Source organism: Salarias fasciatus, chromosome 1 (genome assembly GCF_902148845.1).
Source record: "Salarias fasciatus chromosome 1, fSalaFa1.1, whole genome shotgun sequence".
Lineage (NCBI taxonomy): Eukaryota > Metazoa > Chordata > Actinopteri > Blenniiformes > Blenniidae > Salarias > Salarias fasciatus.
In genome coordinates, this window is record NC_043745.1 from 24,968,949 (window position 1) to 24,990,280 (window position 21,332).

Genomic DNA, 21,332 nt, shown 5'->3' on the forward strand with positions numbered 1-21,332 from the left:
ATTTTCAAAAGCAGCAGCAACACTGACAAGTTAGCAACTAGTTACAGTTGAAAAACTGCTAACGCTGTTATGGAGACCATGACACACTCACACTGTTTCACTCCAAACACTGAACACCAATATCCCAGCTCAACATGCTGTTTTTTTGACTGAATCTAAAAAATAAGTGATCATCTTCATGTACATCAAATTAAATTCTTTTATTTGTTTCAGTTTATTTCTACAGGAGTGAAATCTTGACAAACTACACGACAGGAATGATTTTACATCATCAACTTTCTAAAAGTCGCAACATTTTTAAAAAAAATTGTTTTCGTTTGAACTTAAAACAAGACATTTACAAACAGTACCAATCTATTTTCTTTAACATTTGTTCAAGAAGAGCCTGGCGTCAGCACTAACGGGGTGTACCGAGACAGATAAAATATACTTTGGTGTAAAGAATAAATCTAAAAAAATAATCTGACTTCCGGGCACTTCTTTCTCCCCGAGACGAAATGACAACATGGCTGTGGGAGTCGCACAAAAATCAACTGAATAAATAAGTAACATCTGAAACTTAGGATGCGAAACAGTAACAACACATACGTTTAAACTATTTAGGTTTGGGTACAACGTTGAGGGGGAGGTCCAAGCACAGGGCCAGCGATGCCTGTTCTTTGTACCATTATTATTCCTTTTAAGAGCACCTGTGTAAATATATGTGCAAAACATCTCGATTGTCTGATCCACGGAGACAATTTGGTAACAAATATTGACCGAAATCGTCACAATACTCTGGTAATGTTCGTGTTCGGCTCATCAGAAAGTCTCCACACAGATGTCATGTCGTCAGAATAAAAGGCCGTCCTCTCCCATAAAGTGCCGCCTTTGTCAGACCATTTCAACATGATGACGACCATGATGACAGATCTCTTCATCAACACGATGCTTCCATGAACGACGGGCAACAGACGTGAAGGGTGGGAGGATGGAAACGTTTTCGCTCCACTTCTGAGCTCAGTCTTATTTGTAAGGCAAAGTGAGGCCGTTTTCCTCCGCAGTCACTCGGTAACAGCGGAGAGCAGAGCCATGATGGCCACACCACAGAAAATGAGCAGTATCTGCTGCAGAGAGTGTCTGGAAGAAAAAACAAACACAGCATCGGTTACACATTCAGACCGGCACAAAGACGCCGGAGTGTGTGATCTAACCATTTTCACTCCACAGAAGTCATTACACACTTCTCATTGGGTTTGGTAGTGCGGGGGTCTTCTGACAGAGTCAGAGATCTGAGCATTACAAATGTGTTTCTTCCTCCGATCTCAAGCTTTGCACTTCGATTCCTCTTCCGCTCTGCTCATGGCTTCAAATGGCTATCGGCCAGACAAAAAGGTCTAGAAGCTGTGACTTAATAATATGCTGATCATATTTCACTTTTTATGCAGGTTGACACCATTTAAAATGCTTAAATAGATGCAATTATAATAACATGATACAAAGAGATAGAATGTGAAAGACAAGCACTGCAGAAACTCCAAATCTGAGCAGGTTTTTTCAACTTGTTATGAGTGAAAATGTCTCATTTTACTTGATTTAAGATAAATTCATTTAAATATTATATTTCATCAAGATAGAAAGGCTTGATTTAAGAGAAATTCTCTGGAAATCAAGAAAATTTTCACTTGTGTTATTGGCAGATTTTTTTTTTTTAACTAATTTCAAAGTAGAAGAATCTTAATTTAAGAAAAAAAAAATCTGCTAATAGAACAAGTGAAAATTTTCTTGATTTCCAGAGAATTTCTCTTAAATCAAGCCTTTCTATCTTGATGAAATATAATATTTAAGTGAATTTATCTTAAATCAAGTAAAATGAGACATTTTCACTTAAAACAAGTTTTAAAAACTTGCTCAGATTTGGAGTTTTTGCAGTGAGGTTAGAGAAAAGAAAATATATTTTCAGTTGGGTGAAAAATCCTTTGAAGAACACAACAACAAAAAAAAAAGACAAAAAAAGATGTCATTAAAAACATGACTGAACTAAATTCTTAGTACAAAAGTATTAAACTGTGGCGATAACAATAACGCTCACAGGCAACATTTGAGATGAGAAAATGAGAAAGAAACAGTGAAGAGACCTTAAACTGGACTCCTCCAGCAGGTCGGGCACCACATTCACCAGGGCGATGTAGAGGAAACCTCCAGAAGTGAAAGGCAGGATCCAGGTGCTGGCGTTCTCTACAGACAGGACACAGGGATGACTGCTTCTGACACGTCACGGTTAATCTATCTTCATCTTCACCATGCTGTGCCTGCACTGGAGAATCGAACTCTGAACGCGCCCAAAGTGTGCATAAACAAAGAAAATGTGTGTTTGCTGGAGTGCTTCTTTGTCCTTCTGGGCAAATATTGCACTCCAGGACAGTCTGTTTATTTATCCTTCGTATGGGGCAACATCTATAAGGAAAGCACGTGTTTTATGAAGCAGCAAAGCAGAGGGTGAGTGTGACGCCCACGCAAGCAGAATATTTCCTTTATCTGCTACTGCAAGAGTAAGAAGAACCGGATTTATTTCTACTCCCTCAAAGCGATCATCATCATCTTGTGCAGCATCAAACTGAGGCTGCAGCGATACTTTCTCTGCCAACAGTGTCAAGGGAGAGCTTGGTGAGGGGGGGGGGGGGGGTGTCTGGTTCTGGTATTAAAATGGCAAAACTGTGTTAAATTAAATAGTAGAACCAGAAAACACTGATGAAAAGCACAGATATAGGCTGCTGTATAGAGGCTGTGGCGCTTTTCGATGAAAGCAGCAACAAGCAGACAGATGTGAACGGCATCTGAAACCGTCCAACGGCGCCCTGACGCACACGGCCAGCCCCGACCGAGCCCCGCTCGCAAAAACGGCTGCGATTATTCACGTAACGGGCCCCACCGTACCTGTGCTTTTTGGTGACTGCGCACATAAAGCGAAGAAAGCTCCCAGGACGCCAACCAGCGCTGTGGACAGCTGCATGCGAGCGGCGCTCCATCGATCGAACCCCGCCCTCAGCAGGATGGCGAAGTCTCCCACCTGCGAGCCGTGACATTTGTCATGGTTAAACATCCGCCACGTGACAAACAGCAGCGCTCAAATGTGACTGCCGGTATGCAAACAATGAAGATAAATATGTTTCACAGTTTAGGAAGAAGATTTTCTTCTCACCTCGTGAGGGATTTCATGGAGCAGGATTGCAAAAGTGGTGAGAAACCCGACCTGCAAGAAGGATTTCAGTATCAGCGGGTTTTTTTTTTTTCCTTTTTCTTGTGATTAAAACGGTTTTGTTTCAACAACTTTCACAAAGAATGTGAGAAAAGTTGACGGTTTTCTGAGTGTTTACATGAAAACAGAAGCTCCTTGACAGCACCAGTTGATTTATTTAGAGTCCATTTCCTCAGACGCAACGCTAGCTAGCATCTACAAAAGCTCTCAAACTGAACCGAAAACATTCTGAAATGACTTCATTGGTGAGGGGCGAGCGCAAAGGCCCCGGATTCATGCACATCACCAAATCTGGACAGGCGGCGATTTTCTCTTCTATAAGCACGGAACCACTGTGTAGCCCTGAATTCATATATTTGAGGATAAACGCTGAAATTTGTGTTTTACTTACTAACAGAACTGAAGCTTTAGATTTGTCCTTCAGCCAGTGAAAAATAAAACCTGAAATCAGGACTCATTCACATCCAAACGCTACATTTAATGATGATCTTCCAGTGCGCTAAAAAGCACAATGAGTAAACAGAACGCACCGGTGAGATGTCTTGTATGTGCATGTTTGAGACATCTAGTTAACTTCCTCTCTGGCACGTGGATCCATAGTTCACGCTGTTAGCCTTATGTCTCTCCAGCTGGACTCCGCTTTCCACCGCTACGGATACACCGTGACCCGGCGGAGCGGCACAAATTTATGTTACTGCACTTTAAAGTCCACCGCGTTTAGTCGTGGCACAACAAGAGAGAAGTTTCGAGATGAAAGACTTTGTCGTATCCTTAATGAGCGCTCACCCAGCGGTCTTTATAAAATACGCTGGGACCGCGTATACGACGGCGAGTGCGCGGCTCTGCCAGCGAGCCGCCACGCTGCCAAACACTGTACACACACACGAGTGAGACGATGTTATGTCGGAAATCTTTTTTTTTTGTGGCTTGCTTTCATTTAAAAATCACAGCAGTGATCCACTTTGGTCATCGGCAGCGCTCCTCTTAATATTCAACCTTTTAAAGTGCAAACAGGCACATTTGCATTCACACACAGTCGCCCTCAGTGGACAGTCTGTTATTCGGTTATTCTGTTGGGCGTTAACTTCTTCAGACCTTAATCTGTGTTTCCTTCATTTCCTTAGCTTTATGTTGCTTTCTATTTATAACTTGTTTTTGTGTGTTTGATTCTGTAAACAATGGAAAAAAAACTGACCTTTCAGTTCCTTCCTTCACATATCGCAATCCAATGTCAGCTCTGACGCTGAATTTATTAGATGTGATTGTCAGTTCATAATTACGAACTAATTCTGACTCGAACCCCAGGGAGCACCTGCAATTACCGGTTATGGAAACCAGCAGTTCTTCTATGAATATTCATGAGATGAGTCAACACAAACACAACTTGTGCAGCTCTATGGGGGCATTTCTTCCAACACAAACTCCTCTGATGCATCTCCTCAGGACAAGGTGTCATTTCAATCATAGCTTTTTGCTTTTAAGGATTTTCCACAAATGCATCAAAAAAACAAAAAAAAACTTTCTCCGCTGACAAATTTACGTCAAACTTTACAGTTTGAAATAACTTGAATCCAACATGCTGCATGTCAATACTTCATTGTAGCTTTCATAAACTGGCTCATTTAAGCTTTCGCAGGCTTTCACAACTCCGTCTAGACTGTACGTTTATCTCAGAGACGAACAAATAAACCATCTGAACCGGGGAGAGGAATGCAGCTGCATGACAGTGAACGTGGCTGGAGCACTACGGATAAGAAAAACAGACTGAATGTTGGTTTTTTTTTATTATTATTAAAGAATGGGTTTTTCTACAATTTCTCACCTTTTTGCTCACCAAGAAGCTCCCTGCCACAGCCAGGCCGTGGGTGAAGTTGTCAATGCAGTTGGCCAGCAGGTTCAGGTATCCACTTGTCTGTGAAACACACACACAAAAAGGACCCCAGTCTTAGTTAATGTTAATCTGAGCTGAGAAAACCACAGGAGTTCAAGTGCAATCTTGACAGACACTTTACACATAAACAAAGAAAGTCTTGTGATTTTAGCAAGGCTTGTTCTCTAAATCCATCAAAGTGATCCGTTTCTCTGAGAGGAGTCTTGAAAAGATGACGAAACTCTAAACTAAGAACGTTTTCTGCCGAGTATTGATGACCTTCTCAGTCAAATCTGACGCCGTCGTTCCAGTAATAATCTGTTCAGTCGTGCAGGTTGTGTAACCGACTGTCACTCCTCACGCCTGAACAAGACAGGCAGGTAAGGAGCTACAAAAACCCTCATTAGTTTCAACGTGTGCTTTTGTTGAGATTCCACTCAAAACTATAGCAGACTAATAGATGATATTTGTTTCTACAGACAGTGGGTCTGACCAACCTCAAAGTCATCACCCTTTTCAACAACCGGGGTATTTTTCTTTTTGGTCACCATGCTTTTCCCCAATTTACTGCATTTGTATGATCTTTTTCTGATAATCACTTAACAACAGTGATCTGATGAACATTTAGCGTTATCCAGTTGGTCATTTGAATAATCTGATGACTCTTTCACATCTATTCACTGAGACATACAAACTGGTGTGTTTACAAGCAAGCCAGAAGTGTGATCATTGAAAAACCAGATCGTGCTCTCACAACTATCTGATTAGCACCAGAGATTGGAGTTTTGCGATACTGGTTCACTGTGTAGCTTCCTGATAAAAGTAAATTGGTGATAAAAGTCTGTGCTGAATAAAAAAGGGGCAAAGAGCACTTTCAAACAGAAAGTAAGCGGTTGAGTTTATCTTATGAACTCATCTGGAGCATTTAACCAGCAAAAAAGAAAAAAAAATGCTCCTCTTGCATAAGCAATCTATGTGAAACGTTTACCCCCAGTGGTGCACACTTTCTTCTTCATTTTCTGTCTTTTACTTTACTGGGATAGGTTTTGGTTGTCAGCGTTACCTTGATTTTCTCTGATCTTTCCGGCAGACTCTGCTGCTTGGAGGATTTCCATGACTCGGCATGGCTTCCGTTTTTAAGCGACACCACTGCCTTTCCGCTGTAGACCGAATTAGTCTGCCTCTGTGAAGCAATATGGGAAGGAAAACAAAGTGAAAATTAACATCAAGTCCCAATTTGAGCATCTTTTCAATAAGCAAACACACTCTTTAGCGTCGACGATCAGCAATACGCCGTGAGCCTGGAACCAATGTCTCCCCCCTTTGTGACCATATTGACCATGAACTCCAGCTGTGTTAAAAACAGCACGTTAATGGTAATGTCTGAATCCCACAGAGCAATAAACAAGCGTTTTACTGTCGGTGCCGCTGCGTGTCAAAGGGTTCACCCACCACGAGCTGAACAGCTGTTAAAGCCGCCTCATTATTTCTCCACCTTCCTTTATACGCGGCAATCAGCGCTCGTTTGTTCACGGCTTTGTTTCCCGGCTCCAACCGATGACCCTTAAATCTCAATGCGCTCGCTTTTTTTCCCTCCAACGTGAAAGAGGAGACCATTCATGTCAGGCCGTAGCTTCTGCTTTCCGAGAACAGCCGACTTCCCTGTTCCATCATTCAGAAACCACTTACGCTGCCATTTAAACTTATAGTCAAATCAAGCGGGAGGGAAAATAGCCTGCCGTCTCTGCCAGGAAATGTTTGCTCCGTGTCTGTGACTGAGGCCACGGCGAAGCGTGACGTGCCATCTATGGAGATGTGGAGATGAATTGTTAATGCTACACTGAAAATGATAAACTCCGGCCTTTACATTGAACACTGCAGCTCTCCTAACATGTGACGCAGCAAACCGGGAAAAAAAAAAGAAAAGAAAAGAAGGAAAAACGAGTGCGGCTTGTTAAGCTCCTCGCATCTTCTGAGAGGATTAGCCTCACCACAGAGTGTTCAGAGAGAAAGTAGCTCTGTCACTCTGGCTCCCCGTCTGCTGAAGCCTCTGTCTACGAGCTGAGTGTTTGTTCTCCGACGGACACTGAAAATGGCTAAAGCAGCTGCTTCACCCCGGCACTAAAAATAGACACAAGAAGAGGAGCTGAGCCGTGGAGTCCAGGCTCTCCCTCAACAGCATTGCAAAGACAGGAGGAGGGCTGGGATTTCTTTAAAAAGACACCACAAGCCGGCCGGCCTGCCATTTTCAACAAGGAAGCAATGTTGGGACTGTTTCCATCAGAAGAAATATTCTGAAGACGAACCTTCATCTCTGATACAAACAGCCGCCATTTTGATGCTATTAGGATCCAGAGTGATTAAAAAAAATTCTGAACAGCTAATTCAAAAAGATCCTAATGTAGGTTATTGTTCTTCATAATGATTGGCTTCAAGGGTGACACTTTCAATGCTTCTGCCTCCGTTGATCAGAAAATGCTTGTAATGATCAATCATCCTATCCTAACAGTTCATCGCATCAAGAGCTCTTGTACCATTTTCTTTTCTTTTATTTACATTTTTGATTCGCTCTTTAACCACTGAAAGCACCATAATCAGTGCCACAGAAGAATAGGGGTCAATTTGGTTTGTTTCCACTGATGACAGACTGTTTATATTCTAAGATTAAGTCACTTGACCTCTATATTTTAAGTCATCCTATTCATATCTAGCTTTAAGTCCACATTTCAGCGTTAGTTTGATCTTGCTCAGGGACCCACAGCGGGATTCGGTTTACTGCGGCTAATCTGAACAAGTGTCAAACAAATGACCCCCTCTCAACAGACGAATTCCCCAAATAAACATGTCCGCATTCGAACTGGAACACAGACCAAAGACGCAAACAGGCAGGATGTGACGGACGTCGCGACCACGAAATCTTTCAAGATCTTTGTTGATGTGTGGAACTGAAGAATTTCTGCCACTGTTTGGATTCCTTGTTACATTTTATAAGCTCGCTGTGTGTTGTCGGCTGGTAAAAACACCACTAAAATAACTTCACTGGAGCAAAATAACACTGCACGGCTTTGTTGTGGTAGTTATAAAAGTTGTGTTATGCGAGTTGTGAAAAGCTCCAACATGCTCTTTGTTCAAACGATAAAAATGGAGTGAAAACTGTCGAAATCAGGATTAAACACTTCTACACATCTATCATCCACAGCTGGATTATTCTGGGTAAGCCTGGAAAGGGGGCTGGAGCCCAGCTAACATGAGTTGAACCAGAGTCACCACTTGACCGAACAAATGTCTGTTTTGTGGGGAGAAACCAAGCGGGCCAAGAGGTTTGAACCAAACTGACTTTCAGTCACAGTCGTGGATTAAAACTAGGAATGTAAGTTTTAATTGCATTAATTGAGATTCATTTGTTAGGGATATACTTTAATTAGCACTACTACTATGGAATAATTTTATTAACTGCACATTAGGCCATTCCTGAGAGAAGTACACCAAGGTTACAAGATGCTCTGCTAAAGTGTAAAAATATCCACACGTTCCAGAGAAACCAACACACACTCACTAGTGTTCCAAAACATACTGGATAAGGATGTCAGCTCTTGGTTGGCAGCTGACATCAATATCAAATTGTCCAATTGCGAACAAAGTCCAGCCTGTCTGTCGGGGCAGGCCCAGCCCAGAAGAACATGGAATAAAAACTCTGTTTCATCAACAATCAGGATCCTTTCGGGGCGAAATACTTTGTATCTTTCCCTGTAAGGTCCAGCGCTGAGCATTACATCTGGCTATACTTAAATAAATGGTAATAATCGGAAGTCAGTCGTTTTGGCATTCTTTATACCAAGCATAGAATAAAAGAACCGGGTGGAGTCAGCGGGACGGAAGTCCTGGCTCCAACACATTCATGTGGGGCCTCCAACGATTAATTTTTCTAACACCAATAATCTCAGAATAAGGGTTCAGGTTAGCAGTTGGCTCAAAGAGAAGAAACAGAAGAGGAATTGAAAGACTTTTTTTTTTTTTTTTTTTTTTTATTTCAGGTGAACTATTATGATTAGAATCTTCATTTGAAGCTTGAAAATGTTAGAAATATCCAACTATTTTTGGGCTGTACAACAGCGAAAGAGCAGTGAAAATGGGAGTGGCATTCCCTCGAACACATCAGCTTGTTGGATGTTTGCTTGATTGTTCAAACAAACAGTTTACAATGAAATCCATGCTCCACTTCAGTTAAAAGATTCAGAATAAACCATTTTTGTGCTTTCAATTGGTGATTTCTTGTGTTGCTTACAAGTAATTAAGACTAATAAATATTTAGTTTATTTAATTCATATCTAACAAAAACGCCACTTTGAGCTTTCACACAGGCTTTTTCCTGATGAAGACACTCAGCAAAGGGACTGACCATATTTCTAGGAGAAAGCTGAGCAGCGTCTTCGCTTCCACATATTTCGTTGAGCTCTCGGCTACAAACCAAAGGTCTGATCGGATGCAACAGTCATCAAAACTCAACTGACACAAAGATGCAACCCGAGCATAAACGCAGTCTGCACGGAGCGGAGCAGCAACGTGTGAAGGCTTTGACTGATGCGTGGCGTGCCGAGACCCCGAGGAACACGAGGGTGTGACCCCCTTTAAGAGAGAGAGAGAGAGAGAGAGAGAGAGAGAGAGAGAGAGAGAAAAAAAACTGTATTTCAACAGACAGAGACTCACAGCAGAGTTGAAATTCAGGTCTGAATCCGAGGTGGGATCCTCCAGGCTGTCCTGGTCTGGAAACATCTTCTCCAGGAGGAGGAAGGCCAGCAGGCCGATGATTACCCACAGGCCCGGGGCCATGTAGTGCTTCTGTTTACCAGCTGGAAGGGAGGCAGGCGGATTGTAAATAAAGAGTGGCAAAGGAAATGTAGTATGAGTGGGCGGCAGTAATATAGCAAGTATGCGAGTACGAGAGCTTATAACACATGAGTTTTGTGCGACAGAAAAAGGCAAAACGGAGCCACAGTGAGAGAATAGTGATGCTGTGTTGAATCCCAGGGGAAATCTTAGTCGAGTAGGACTGTACAGTCGATGAAAATGAAATAGAGTACTGTCAGTATACAAATGTAAGGCTCCAAATGTGATGCACAGTTGTCAGAATAAAGGCAGATATCCAGTGTTTGCTGTCGGGAACAGACAAATCAGCCTGTAAAGTCCACGAAGAAAAGCTAAATACTTAGCCTGTTTTGAGAAGAAGCAGATGACGGCATAGATGGATGGGAAACCCACCTGAGGAGCCGGAGAGCGCCCACGCCTCGGGAAGGAGGTGGAGGAATACATCACCAAGGAGACCACCAATAGCAAAGCTTAAGAGCTGCTTCAGTTTCTGGCATCCAGCTGACAAAACACAAAGAAACATTAGAAACATGAGACCAACCAGGATTAGCGATTAAAGTTTGAGTTTTTTTTTATTGGAGTTTCACATGAAAAACCCACTTTATGGCCACAAATAACGAAAAACTCTGGGCAATGCTGTTTCTCTTCGCTGATGATTAATTAACAATCTCATCAATTAGAAGACAAAAGCGTGTGCCTGACTCAGCCTGCTCATGCTGACTGAGATTACTCATGCTCCACGGAGACTTGAGTGTTTGAAGCTTTTCCTTTGGCGGTGACTAACCTCGGTCAGGACTGCACTTGACAACCGTCGGCCTAAAATACATCCGGAGTGCCACGTTCCTAGTGGGTGCGGCCCTGCAGAGACCTCAGGCTGAGCACGCCGACTGCGTCCGACTACCTAAACCCAGTAGTCATAAAGTCTAATAAAACCGGGCGATGTTACGATAAGTACAAACTAAAGTAATGATTTATGCAACGCCTGAGTTAGTAGCTTAGCCACAGAAACGCCACACTGTGTTCGTTCAAGTTTTTAAACATACATCAACTAAGTAAACTGATTTTACATGGACTGGCGTCAGCAGGAGCCGCAGTGTCTATACAGAGCGCCATCTGCTTGTTTTAATGACCAGCTCTTTTGCACCAGTACAATTTAGAGAAGCCACCATGTTATAAAAAGCACAGTAAACCAACATTCACCTGATATCTCCTGCTACTGACGCTTTTTTATTATTTTCTGCTTGGTTCACACGGGGTCACGGTAACAATGTGTCGTCTCAATCCCAGGAAGTGACAGTCGCTCTATAAATTCATTCGGTTTTTGTAAACAGACAGCAGCTCTTTGTTGAGCTTAAAAAATTAATCTAGAGATACTATGAAAGCATCTCTACTCTCATACTGTGCAAAAACAGATCAGACAATGTCCACATGCAAAAGTGGGCTGTCACAGCATAAACACACACACACACACACGCCGATGAGTGAAATGAGATTCACGCTGTTGAGTGTTCTTGTCTTTTTTTGCAATCAGCCAGCTGTTTGTAGAAAACAACAAAACAAACCCTTTTCCTGTGTTAATTTACTTCACTGCTGCCCGGTCTCAGGTGGAAGGGGCGGCTGCCGGCTGCGGCGGGGCTTCTAAGCCCGCTAATAAAGACCCACTTCCACACCCGCGTTAAAAGCCTTTCTCATCAAACACCTTTGATTTCAATGAATGGATTACCATCACACCATGCCACAGTACAATGGTTCGCACTCGCACCTCAGCAATACCCCAGGTGGGGTTTGGGGGCCGTTCTTTGTGTTGTTTGCAGCATCTCCCTATGTGTGTGTGTGTGTGTATGAAGAGTACTCAATAATGTAGAAAAATGTATACTTCCATTTTATAATAAAGAAAAAAACACTACCTGTCTCATTATAATCTTATTTTCTTGACCTGTCACGGAGGGATATTACCTAAACATTGCATAATGCTCCAATGTTAAATGACATATAACTGCATTACTGTGTGCTGAAGTGGTATACTGTTAGCGCTCTTGCAATGTAGTTGCATGTTCTCCCTGTGCATGTGTGGGTTCTCACAGTCTATATAAAAAAAAAAAAAAATTCCAGTTCGCTTATTCCTACATACTGCAAGAGGCTTAACATGAGCATGCTAATGTTTTTCTGCAAACCTTTAACTGTTTTAGTGCGAGGTGAAGCGTTGGCTGGCAGTCAGTCGTGACTCCTGTTCAATATATAAATCTATTGGGAGCATCTCTCCATCCATCTCCTGTCCAGCTGGGAATGTGTCGAGCAAAGAAGCCCAGAAATCCACGTCCCCTGCAACTTCGTCAAGCTCCTCTACAGGGAACCAGGGAATAGAGATAAAATAAAGACGAAATCTTTCCAGCAAGCTCTGGACAGACCCCAGGGTCTGATACAACGTTGATGAGAGTCTGCTGGGACTTTTTTGAAAAATCTTTTTCAAAAACAGAGACAGTTCACTGGAAATTTTTGTCAGGCATGTGTGCTTGTTCCGTTGAGCGGAGAGCAAACATTTATCTTCACACCGTATTTCTGCAGATCACGATGAGTGTCGCTCACATATTTCACACAAAAGACTCATTGAACATACAAAAGCATTCATCTCATTTCTGGCTGAAAAGGGAGAAGTGTGTACGTGTCTGAAAGTGTTGGGCCACGTTTTCGCCTAAAGGGGGAAATTCCAGCCAAACTGTGAAAGTTCCCTAAAACAGCTCGAGCATCACTGAAGAATTCTGTGGCCGAGTTCAGATCCGGCTGAGGAAGAGACAACAGAGCTGTGGATCTCACTGCAGGTTGTTTTGTCCTGCCGAGAGCTGAGATTTACTACACTGCCATGCAGTTTTGCAGCCGTAGTGAGGAGTGTGAGGACGGCGGATGCCAGGGCAGACGGACGGCCTGTTTGCAGCTCCTGTGACGCGCACCCAGTATGAACCAAGAACACGGGACAATCTGTTGGGTTAATGAGGCCGAGGCTTCCTCCCTTTTCCTCAAGACGTTTGTACCCTGAACTCTCCCGCTTTCAACACCGACTTTAAAGCTGTTTAACATTTACATGGAGCCATCTGTGCTCCCGATGATGAATATTCAATGACAATACTGAAGTCAGTCTTAATGCTAACATAAAAGAGCATTACCGTGATGAGCTTAGCTCACCCCGCAGCGTCACGACAGTTGTAAAATAAAGTGATTGCTCTGTGATAACAACGAGGCTAGGTTGTGCTTGCTGCTCTCCTACCTTCTGTTTTGAGGGCTGCTCCGGCTTCAATGGGGATGACAAGCAGAGGGAGAATCCCACTGAGGCCCACAGCGACGGAGCCCACAAGGGACAGGAGCCACACATGAGCTTGTTCACTGGCTAAGAACTCCGCCGCCGCCTGGAGGCCCGGGAGGTCGAGTGTCAGGCCGGGGCCAGGCCCTGCAGCCGTGGCCGTGGCGTGAGCCATCGCCGTTTGTGTCATTTTCTGGCTTGAGGCCCTCTGGGAGGTCAGCATCAGCAGGGTAACGGGGATAAACAGAGCAGCGACAGCCCAGCTGGGCCTCCGACCGCTTCCACCTCTCATCTGTCCCACGGTCCAGAAAGCATGTGCAGCCGGTAATGCTGTAAGAGGAGCGCAGTGTGAGACAATCAGACCTCGCCTGCACCCTTTAAACACACTACCATGAGTTAAACCTTAAGTTAAGGTGCAGTTATGGCAGTCACTGTTTCCGTAAAGCCAGAGGAGTTTTTGTTTCTTTGCAAGTTTCCTTCACTGAAGATGCAAAAAAAAAAAAAAAAAAGAATGGATATAAAGGATATTGATATTAAATACACTGGTGATGTCTGAGCAGCACACTTTACTGTTCAAGTGAAACACAAAGTTCAAGGCCTCTTTTCCCAAGGCCCTAAACAGAAATGCTTACTTTGCATCAATTTATGTTTGATTTTCAAAGTGTGCATTAAAATAAGGAATAAAGCTTAGTACGCGTGCTGCAGGAGACGATTTACAATTGGAAAATGAGCAGAAGCCAGCAGAACAACCACAGAACAAGCGAAGGATTTATCCTTCAGTAATGCGTTGACAGCACTTTACTAATCATCAGTGTTCATTCTTTTCAATAGCTTGGGTGCTTTGGTCAACTGAAGGGACACAAAACAGTGAAATAATTCCCATTGTTTTCTGAAAGACACAACAACAGCAGTGATGTTGAACTGTGAGCGTTTACCAGCATTTATTAAGCTCCCATTGTGAAATATTTTCACCTATCGTCAGTTTCAAATCCAATAGATTGACAAGATTTGTCTTTGAGATTAAATCAGGTCTTGCCTGTTGTGGATTTAGGCTCCAATGACAGAGCAGTTGCAAGAAAAAGTATGTGAATCTTTAGGGGCTACCTGGAATTCTGCATAAAATATGCTGTGATCTTCATCTCCTATGGAAAAAAAAAAAACAAAAAAAAAACACACACACACCAGTTTTGAGTTTTCTGTTATCAAGAAGCTTTGGCCGATGTGCACCTTGCCTCACACAAAAGAGTTCTCACAAAACTTACGATCAAGATCTGCACGAAGTTGGAAAGAGTAACAAAAGTATCTGTGTCCAGTAAGACTGTCTACTAACAGGGAAAGTTCAGCACTGTTGCCACTTTCCCTCGGCGAGGCCGTCCTGTGAAGATGACTGCGAGAGAACAGCGTAGAATGCTCAATGAGATAAAGATGAATCCTAGAGCGTCAGCTAAAAACTTTTAATCTCTGGCACAAGTTAATGTTGTTGTTGACGAACCTACAATAAGTGAAACATTAAACAAGTGTGGAGTTCATGGGAGGACACCACAGAGGAAGTCACTGCTGTCCAAAACAAAACACTGCCGCACATTTGAAGTTTTCAACAGAGCGCCGGGGAGGGAGCATCATGGTTTGGGATGGTTCTGCTACCTCAGGGTCTTGACTGATTTCTGTCATTAAGAGAAAAATGAATTCTCAAGTTTATCAAGACATTTTGCAGAAAACCTTAAGATCATCTGTCTGCTGACTGGCGCTAAACAGAGGATGGGTGACGAAACACAACATCGACCCAAAGCACAGAAGTACATCAACATCAGAAAGGCTGCGACAGAAGTAAATATGCCTTCTGGAGTGGCAGAGTAACATGCTGCGGCATGATCTCAAGAGAGACTCACACCACACATCCCAAGACCATTGCTGTACTGAAGCGGTTTTGCAAAGAGGAACGGTTCAAAATTCCTCCTGACCGTCGTGCTGGTCTGATCTGCAGCTACAGGAAATGTTTGGTTGGGCTTGTTGCTGCTGAGGGAGGACCAACCAGTTATTAAACCCAAAGGCTGACACTTTATCCACCCCGCACATCTATTTTTGTGACTTAGATGAAGATCAGAAGAACACATTTTATGACCTATTTAAGCAGAAAACCAAATAATCCCAAAGAGTTCACATACTTTTTCTTGCAACTGCCGAGATTTTCAGTCCGTGCACATTTCAAACTGTTTTCATGTAGTCACATCACGTTTCTGACATCAGACACTTTTTACAACCTGTCAACTGAGAAGAAATGCTCTTTTTCATTTGAAGTAATTTTTTTAACAAAACTGACTGGTAATACTGTTTCCTCTAAGTATAAGGCGATGTGCAAGAAAATTAAAATGAAACAACATTAATGTGTAACAACATCGGAAAGATCAGTATTTGTTGACCAGCAATTTCTTGTCAGAGCATTTGCACAGCTTCTGCCAGAATATTGTCCCAAACATCGTGGTGATGGTGAATGGGCTGCAGTTCTTCTGTGAATACAGCTTGATGAAACCTCAGACACACTCCAACCCAGTCCATACTATCACATCTGGGAATCTCTGCTTTTCTTTACACAACAGATAATCCTTGCGGACACTGGCTCTATGTTTGGGGTTGGCAGCCTCTGTTGCAGAATGAATTTGAAGCCTTTATATCTATGTGTTTTACAAAGTAATTTCATACAAAAACTTCTAAAGTTATCTGGGATACATATTTCAAGGAATTCATGACAGTTCTAAAACAATCTGTCTGTAGTAAACCGCTCCTTCTCGAAGCACTTTCAATCTGCATAATGAAAGAAATGCAGTACTGCGCTGAAGGTTTTGGCTGGTTTACAGCAATGCTACTTATTCATCGTTCATTATCAGCAGGAAGGTTTCTATGTAGGAAAACTGACTGGTAATATGCAGTCTGTGTGGCTTTGCATAAAGAATTGAACCAGATTACATCCAGGGTAGGTCCAACATGTGTTAAACAGTCTTTGTACAGGTCAGACAGAGAGAGGCCAAACCAAAGCCTGATGGCTCCTCTCTCTCTGCTGCTGCATCCCATCACTACCACAGCGCTGCACACTCAAATGCTGCATTTTGTACCAGCTTCGTGGGACATAAAAGGCTGCAAGTCCCCTCAAGGTAATGTAAAAGTGAAAAAAAAATGTTTACTTTTGTATTGTATCTCCCAGTAGGAATGGGACTGCTGCTGCAGACTCCACGTGAGTTGAACGCAGACTCCAGAAATAGCTCTTTTCCAGACAGACTTCCTCCTGGCTGCATTCTATCCCAATGTGTCACCTTTAAAATTACACTCGCAATTTGTGGCAGCTTATTTTTTTAAAGAAAAAAAAACACATTTCTAAATATTAAAAGTGACACGCGTGAACAATAAGACATTTAATAAACAGGCAGTTCATCACTTGGCTGGAAGTTAGCAGCGCAGCTTCACACATCAAGCCAAAGTCAATATTTAAGCTGCGACATTAAAATTACTCGGAAAAAAAAAGAGGATGAATGCCGCTAAAGAGACAAACTAACAGTTTAGGCTGGTTTTCTGTAAAGACTGGGAAAAGTAGCGGATAAAAAGTTAGCAGGCTAACAGGAATTAGCTGCTCCGCTCCGACACGCAGTCGACTCGCCGCAGACTGATGCTAGCTGAAGCTATCCGGCTACAACCAGGCGCCACTTTCACAAACTTACTGCGGACACCGCGCAGACACGCCGGGGAGCGGAGCCGCGGCACGACCGAGCAGGGAGAGGGGAGAGGGGGCTACGTGCCTGGTGGAGTCGGGAGTGTGTGCACCGGTGTGTCGCTGCCATCCAGGCCGGCTTGATGAAGGCGGGCTGCGGACTCCAGCTGCGGCTGCGGCTGCTGCTGCTGCTGCGGGGATCCGCACGAGTTACTCCCGGTCAGGGAGGCTTTCCCAAACAGCCACGTATCAGGATCCTGGAGGAAAACACGCAGCCAGCTCAGGATCCCGCCCCGCCACGCACAGAAGTCCAGGAAGCCACGGTATTCCCCCACCCAGCCAGAGACCCCGAGCTTGGGACACATAAACAGACATCTGGAGGGGCTGGAGTCCAGGAACCAGGGAGAATATTCCCAGGAAAAAAGATGTCACTGGAAATCAAAACAATAAATGGAGGGAAGGAAACGGCCACTGGAGGAAAATAGATGCAGCACATGAACACTTTAGCTTGTTTTTTTTTCTATTTGCACACCAGAATGTTTTATTTACAGATTAAATAGTTCAAAAGAAGACAGAAAATTTCCAGAAACGGATGCAGCATAAGGCCAAAAAGAGCCAAAACGGAGAAATGAAATGAATGTTGTAAAACAGCAAGTGAATATAATTGCTTAAACCAAAAGAAAAAGTGTCAAGAGGAAAAAATAATGCTTGGAATAATGTGGCATATTTCCAGCATGATGGTTAAAAATCATTCAATGTCATGAGTTACAAAAAACAAAAAAGAGCATCCATCTGATGCTGCTTTATCCTGTGCAGGGTTATGAGGCGATCCCAGCTAACTGAGGACAGGATACACCTGGACAGTCTATCACAGGACAAACAGAGAGACAGGTAACCACACACACTCATTCACTCCTCGGGGCAATTTAAGGTCACCAGTTAACCTCACATGCTTATTTTTGGACTGTGGGGAAGAAACCGGAGTACCAGGATGCAATAACAAATGGGTTGCCTGTTCAATCCCCCATCTGTCCTTTAGTTGAAGAATTATTGAGCAGGACCCCAAAGCCCAAACTGCTGTCAGTGGATTGACTTGTCTTGTATGGCGGCTGCCTGTATCACTGTGGGTATAAAACAAGAAGAGTATTGTTGTAATGTTTTTTTACAGTGTTTCTCAATTAAAAATCGAACCATTGATAAGTTTCAGAAATAATCATCCCAATCTAACAATTCAAGCCTCCCGTCATCACTTCTGGCTCACAAACACAAGGCTTTAAAAATGCCAGTCAACAAACAAATAGGTGATACCTCCCAGCGACGCGGCATGCACTCAAAAAAAGCAAAAACATGTGCGTGCAAAGCTGTGAGGCAATGAACCCTGGATGCTTTTCCAACTTTCATACAACCTAGAATTGATGAGCTGACATGTGAAGCATGCTGCAGATGGGTGTTAAGAAATGCAGAGACTACTGCATCTATTGTTGTGGCTGAAATCATATGAATGTAATTACAATCACATGGTAGAACCAGTCCTGCACCCTGGAAAAATATTTATTAGCTACAATCTTAGGACAGGTGTGCTTCACAGTCACATGCATCTTTTATTTTTTTCTCTTCAGGCCTTAAAAAGATCCAATGTTTGTCTTATTGAAATACTGTTCCTCTGGTGGCTTCTTAGGTTGAGTCTTAATCTTGAGTGTGGGAGGCTCTAGGTTTGAATTCTGGTTGCAACAAGAAGTTCATAAAAACTTATAAAGATCAACTGTGCACGCTGAATTGCTGCAGTGACCTCTGTCAATAAGCTAGCATGGGCAATAGACTTTATTGCTTGAACTCTGTGTTTAAAAACACATTGTATACAGCATCTGAGATGGAAATATCAGTAAAGTGTCTCTAGGTCTCATATTTCCAGTTTCATATAAATGAAAAAAATGCAGAATTCTTCATTGGAGCAGTAAAAATGACAAGATATTAATATCTGCCTGTTTACATTAATGTTTTATCTCAGGAGAGCTAACCTGGTTAAAAATAACTAATATGATGTGACACAATTGCAGTCGTCCCTCAGATAAAAACATCAAAACACTGGAAATACGCATTACTTATTAATGAAATCCTCATCATCAATATTTACTTCATGGTTGGTTTCTGTGCCAGAGCTCTGCTGCTCTGCACACATTCAATAGAATTACACAATGTGTTGTTATTGGCTAGAGGAGAGGCAGAGTAGAATGAAACCTGCAAACACTTTAGTCATCCTATCAACACTTAATCCTAAACCTAGTTTACTCAAAAGTCACAGTAAGTTATCTAAATTAACCATGAAAGTTTTGATTAATTTATATAATCTTTTCATAGAGAAAAACATATATCTTTTAATTTACTATTTCAGTGTCTTGGTGTCCATTTTAAATGCATAATTGAAACTGTTTAATGTCAATTATTTTTAAACACAATAGATTAAGAAAGAAAGAAGAAAAGCAATCTGAATTAAATCTTACCAACTGCTAATGCTTTTAAGTTTTAGTCACAATTTATGATTGAAGGTCATCTCAAGGAACAAGTATTAAAAAACAAAAAACAAGAAAACAACATTAAAGTTTCCCAAATGGAGCTTTAGTCAGAAAAAATATGATAAAGGGATGTCTTTTTCTTTCAGTAAAAATAAATGAGACATCTGGAGTTATATGACAGGGAGAATGGAATAAATAGGTTTCATCTATACAGGCTGAATGCCTCCAAAGAGGCTTAGACTGTTTATTTGGATATTGTATGCAAATGATCTAAAATCCCATGAACCCACTTTCTTAATGACGATTTGAACATAAATCATATATCCTATAAATGAAGTAACACATTTTACCAACAGCGCTTTTCGACTTGACGTTGGAAACACATTTCAGAAACAACGCCATGACACCAACAGAAGGCTGGAAAAGTGAGCGCGACTGATACAGTCAGTTGGAGAAATTGGGAAACTGATAATGCTGATTACCAACAGGTCAGCAGTTTGAGTGAGGAGTCGCTTCTCCAGCAGGACTCACTGATCTAACTGACTGAGCTAATCTTATCTAAGAGGACGAAACCGCTGGCTCCGTCGCAACCTGCAGTGTGAGTGTGTGTGTGTGTGTGTGTGTGTGTGTGTGTGTGTGTGTGTGTGTGTGTGTGTGTGTGTGTGTGTGTGTGTGTGTGTGTGTGTGTAAGGAAAGTGTACTTATGTGTGTAAGTTCCTGTGAAACATTGCTGATATGAGACTGCAACAAGAAAGTGTGTCTGTGTTTTACATTTTATATTGAATTAAGAATCAGCGTTTATGTTTTCGGCCTGAGACAATTTCTGTACAACACTTTATGTCAGTGGTGACTGTTTTTAAAGTGCTGTAGAAATAAAGTTGAGTTGACTTGGAATACGTTTACATCACTAAAATGAATCAAGGGACTGACCTGTATCAGCTCAGCTTTCAGGCCACTGCTGTTTTTGCAAGGATTCTTCTATCGGTCTCCGTGCACATGCCCGCAGGCTCACATTCAGCCCAGATCCTAATCTCATAACATCCAGGTCGAGATCGGATATGCTCCTAAGAAACATTAGAGGGTCAGAAAACAGGACTGTGAGGAAGGAGCGTGCTGCATGTCTTCCAGACGTCGGCTCTGCTGCAGGGTCCGTCTGTCTTCTCCTATGGAGAAGCAGAAAATCCTAGAAATATTTCTGATGTAATATTTGGTAACACTTTACTTGAAGCACCTGGTATAATACATTATAAGTACTTATAAGCACTCATAAATAATCACAATGCTTTATAACTCACTATGCTGCATAGGATTAGGGTTTGGTCCTGATGTTATAAAGCATTGTGATCATTTATGAGTGTTTATAACTATAGTTATACAGAGCTATAATGTACTTATAATGTGTTAAACAGGGGTGCTTCAAGTAAAGTGTTCCCTAATATTTAGTTTTTCAGTGATATAAATGCAAACACAGTTCACAGTGAGAGCCCTTGCATGTGAGTACAAAGTATGATTTGTCTGTATTTAGCTTAACAAAGTGGGACTTTGAAGGGTGAAATTGCAAATATCACCTAATCTAAGGTGAATGTATGTGATGTGTTCAATAAGTTACTATTACTATTGATTTTTAATACTGTGGGTCTAAAGCAACGCCCAACAAAATCATCCACACAACTGTTAAAAGTCCCAATGACTTGTTCAGCTCCCGGTTTACAAGGGTTCCTCTCATGGCCGAGCTCAGGACTGTTCTGTTTCTCTACCTCACTTCCAGCAAAGACCCACGGTTCCACGGCGCCGCTTCATAAACTGCCCGACCAGCAGGTGGTGCATGTCAAAGCATTTTACAGCAATAA

The 21,332-nt window shown here is 42.4% G+C and overlaps 1 protein-coding gene across 2 annotated transcripts; it reads right to left on the bottom strand.

The window, feature by feature from the left end:
* Positions 1 to 208: 208 nt before the first annotated feature.
* slc39a13 (solute carrier family 39 member 13) lies at positions 209 to 17,281 on the bottom strand. 2 transcript variants are annotated; one of them, XM_030088245.1, is made up of 10 exons: positions 16,980 to 17,281; positions 13,237 to 13,599; positions 10,368 to 10,475; positions 9,816 to 9,958; positions 6,172 to 6,291; positions 5,061 to 5,150; positions 3,182 to 3,232; positions 2,917 to 3,049; positions 2,118 to 2,217; positions 209 to 1,119 (listed from the first exon to the last, which is right to left on the bottom strand). In XM_030088245.1, exons 2-10 carry the CDS (start codon positions 13,559 to 13,561, stop codon positions 1,044 to 1,046), a joined length of 1,146 nt encoding a protein of 381 aa, XP_029944105.1. In that variant the 5' UTR covers positions 13,562 to 13,599; positions 16,980 to 17,281; the 3' UTR covers positions 209 to 1,043. The 2 variants fall into 2 exon arrangements, with proteins under 2 accessions (XP_029944105.1, XP_029944096.1); XM_030088236.1 differs by having other exon boundaries at positions 17,058 to 17,280.
* Between the last annotated feature and the right edge of the window lie 4,051 nt (positions 17,282 to 21,332).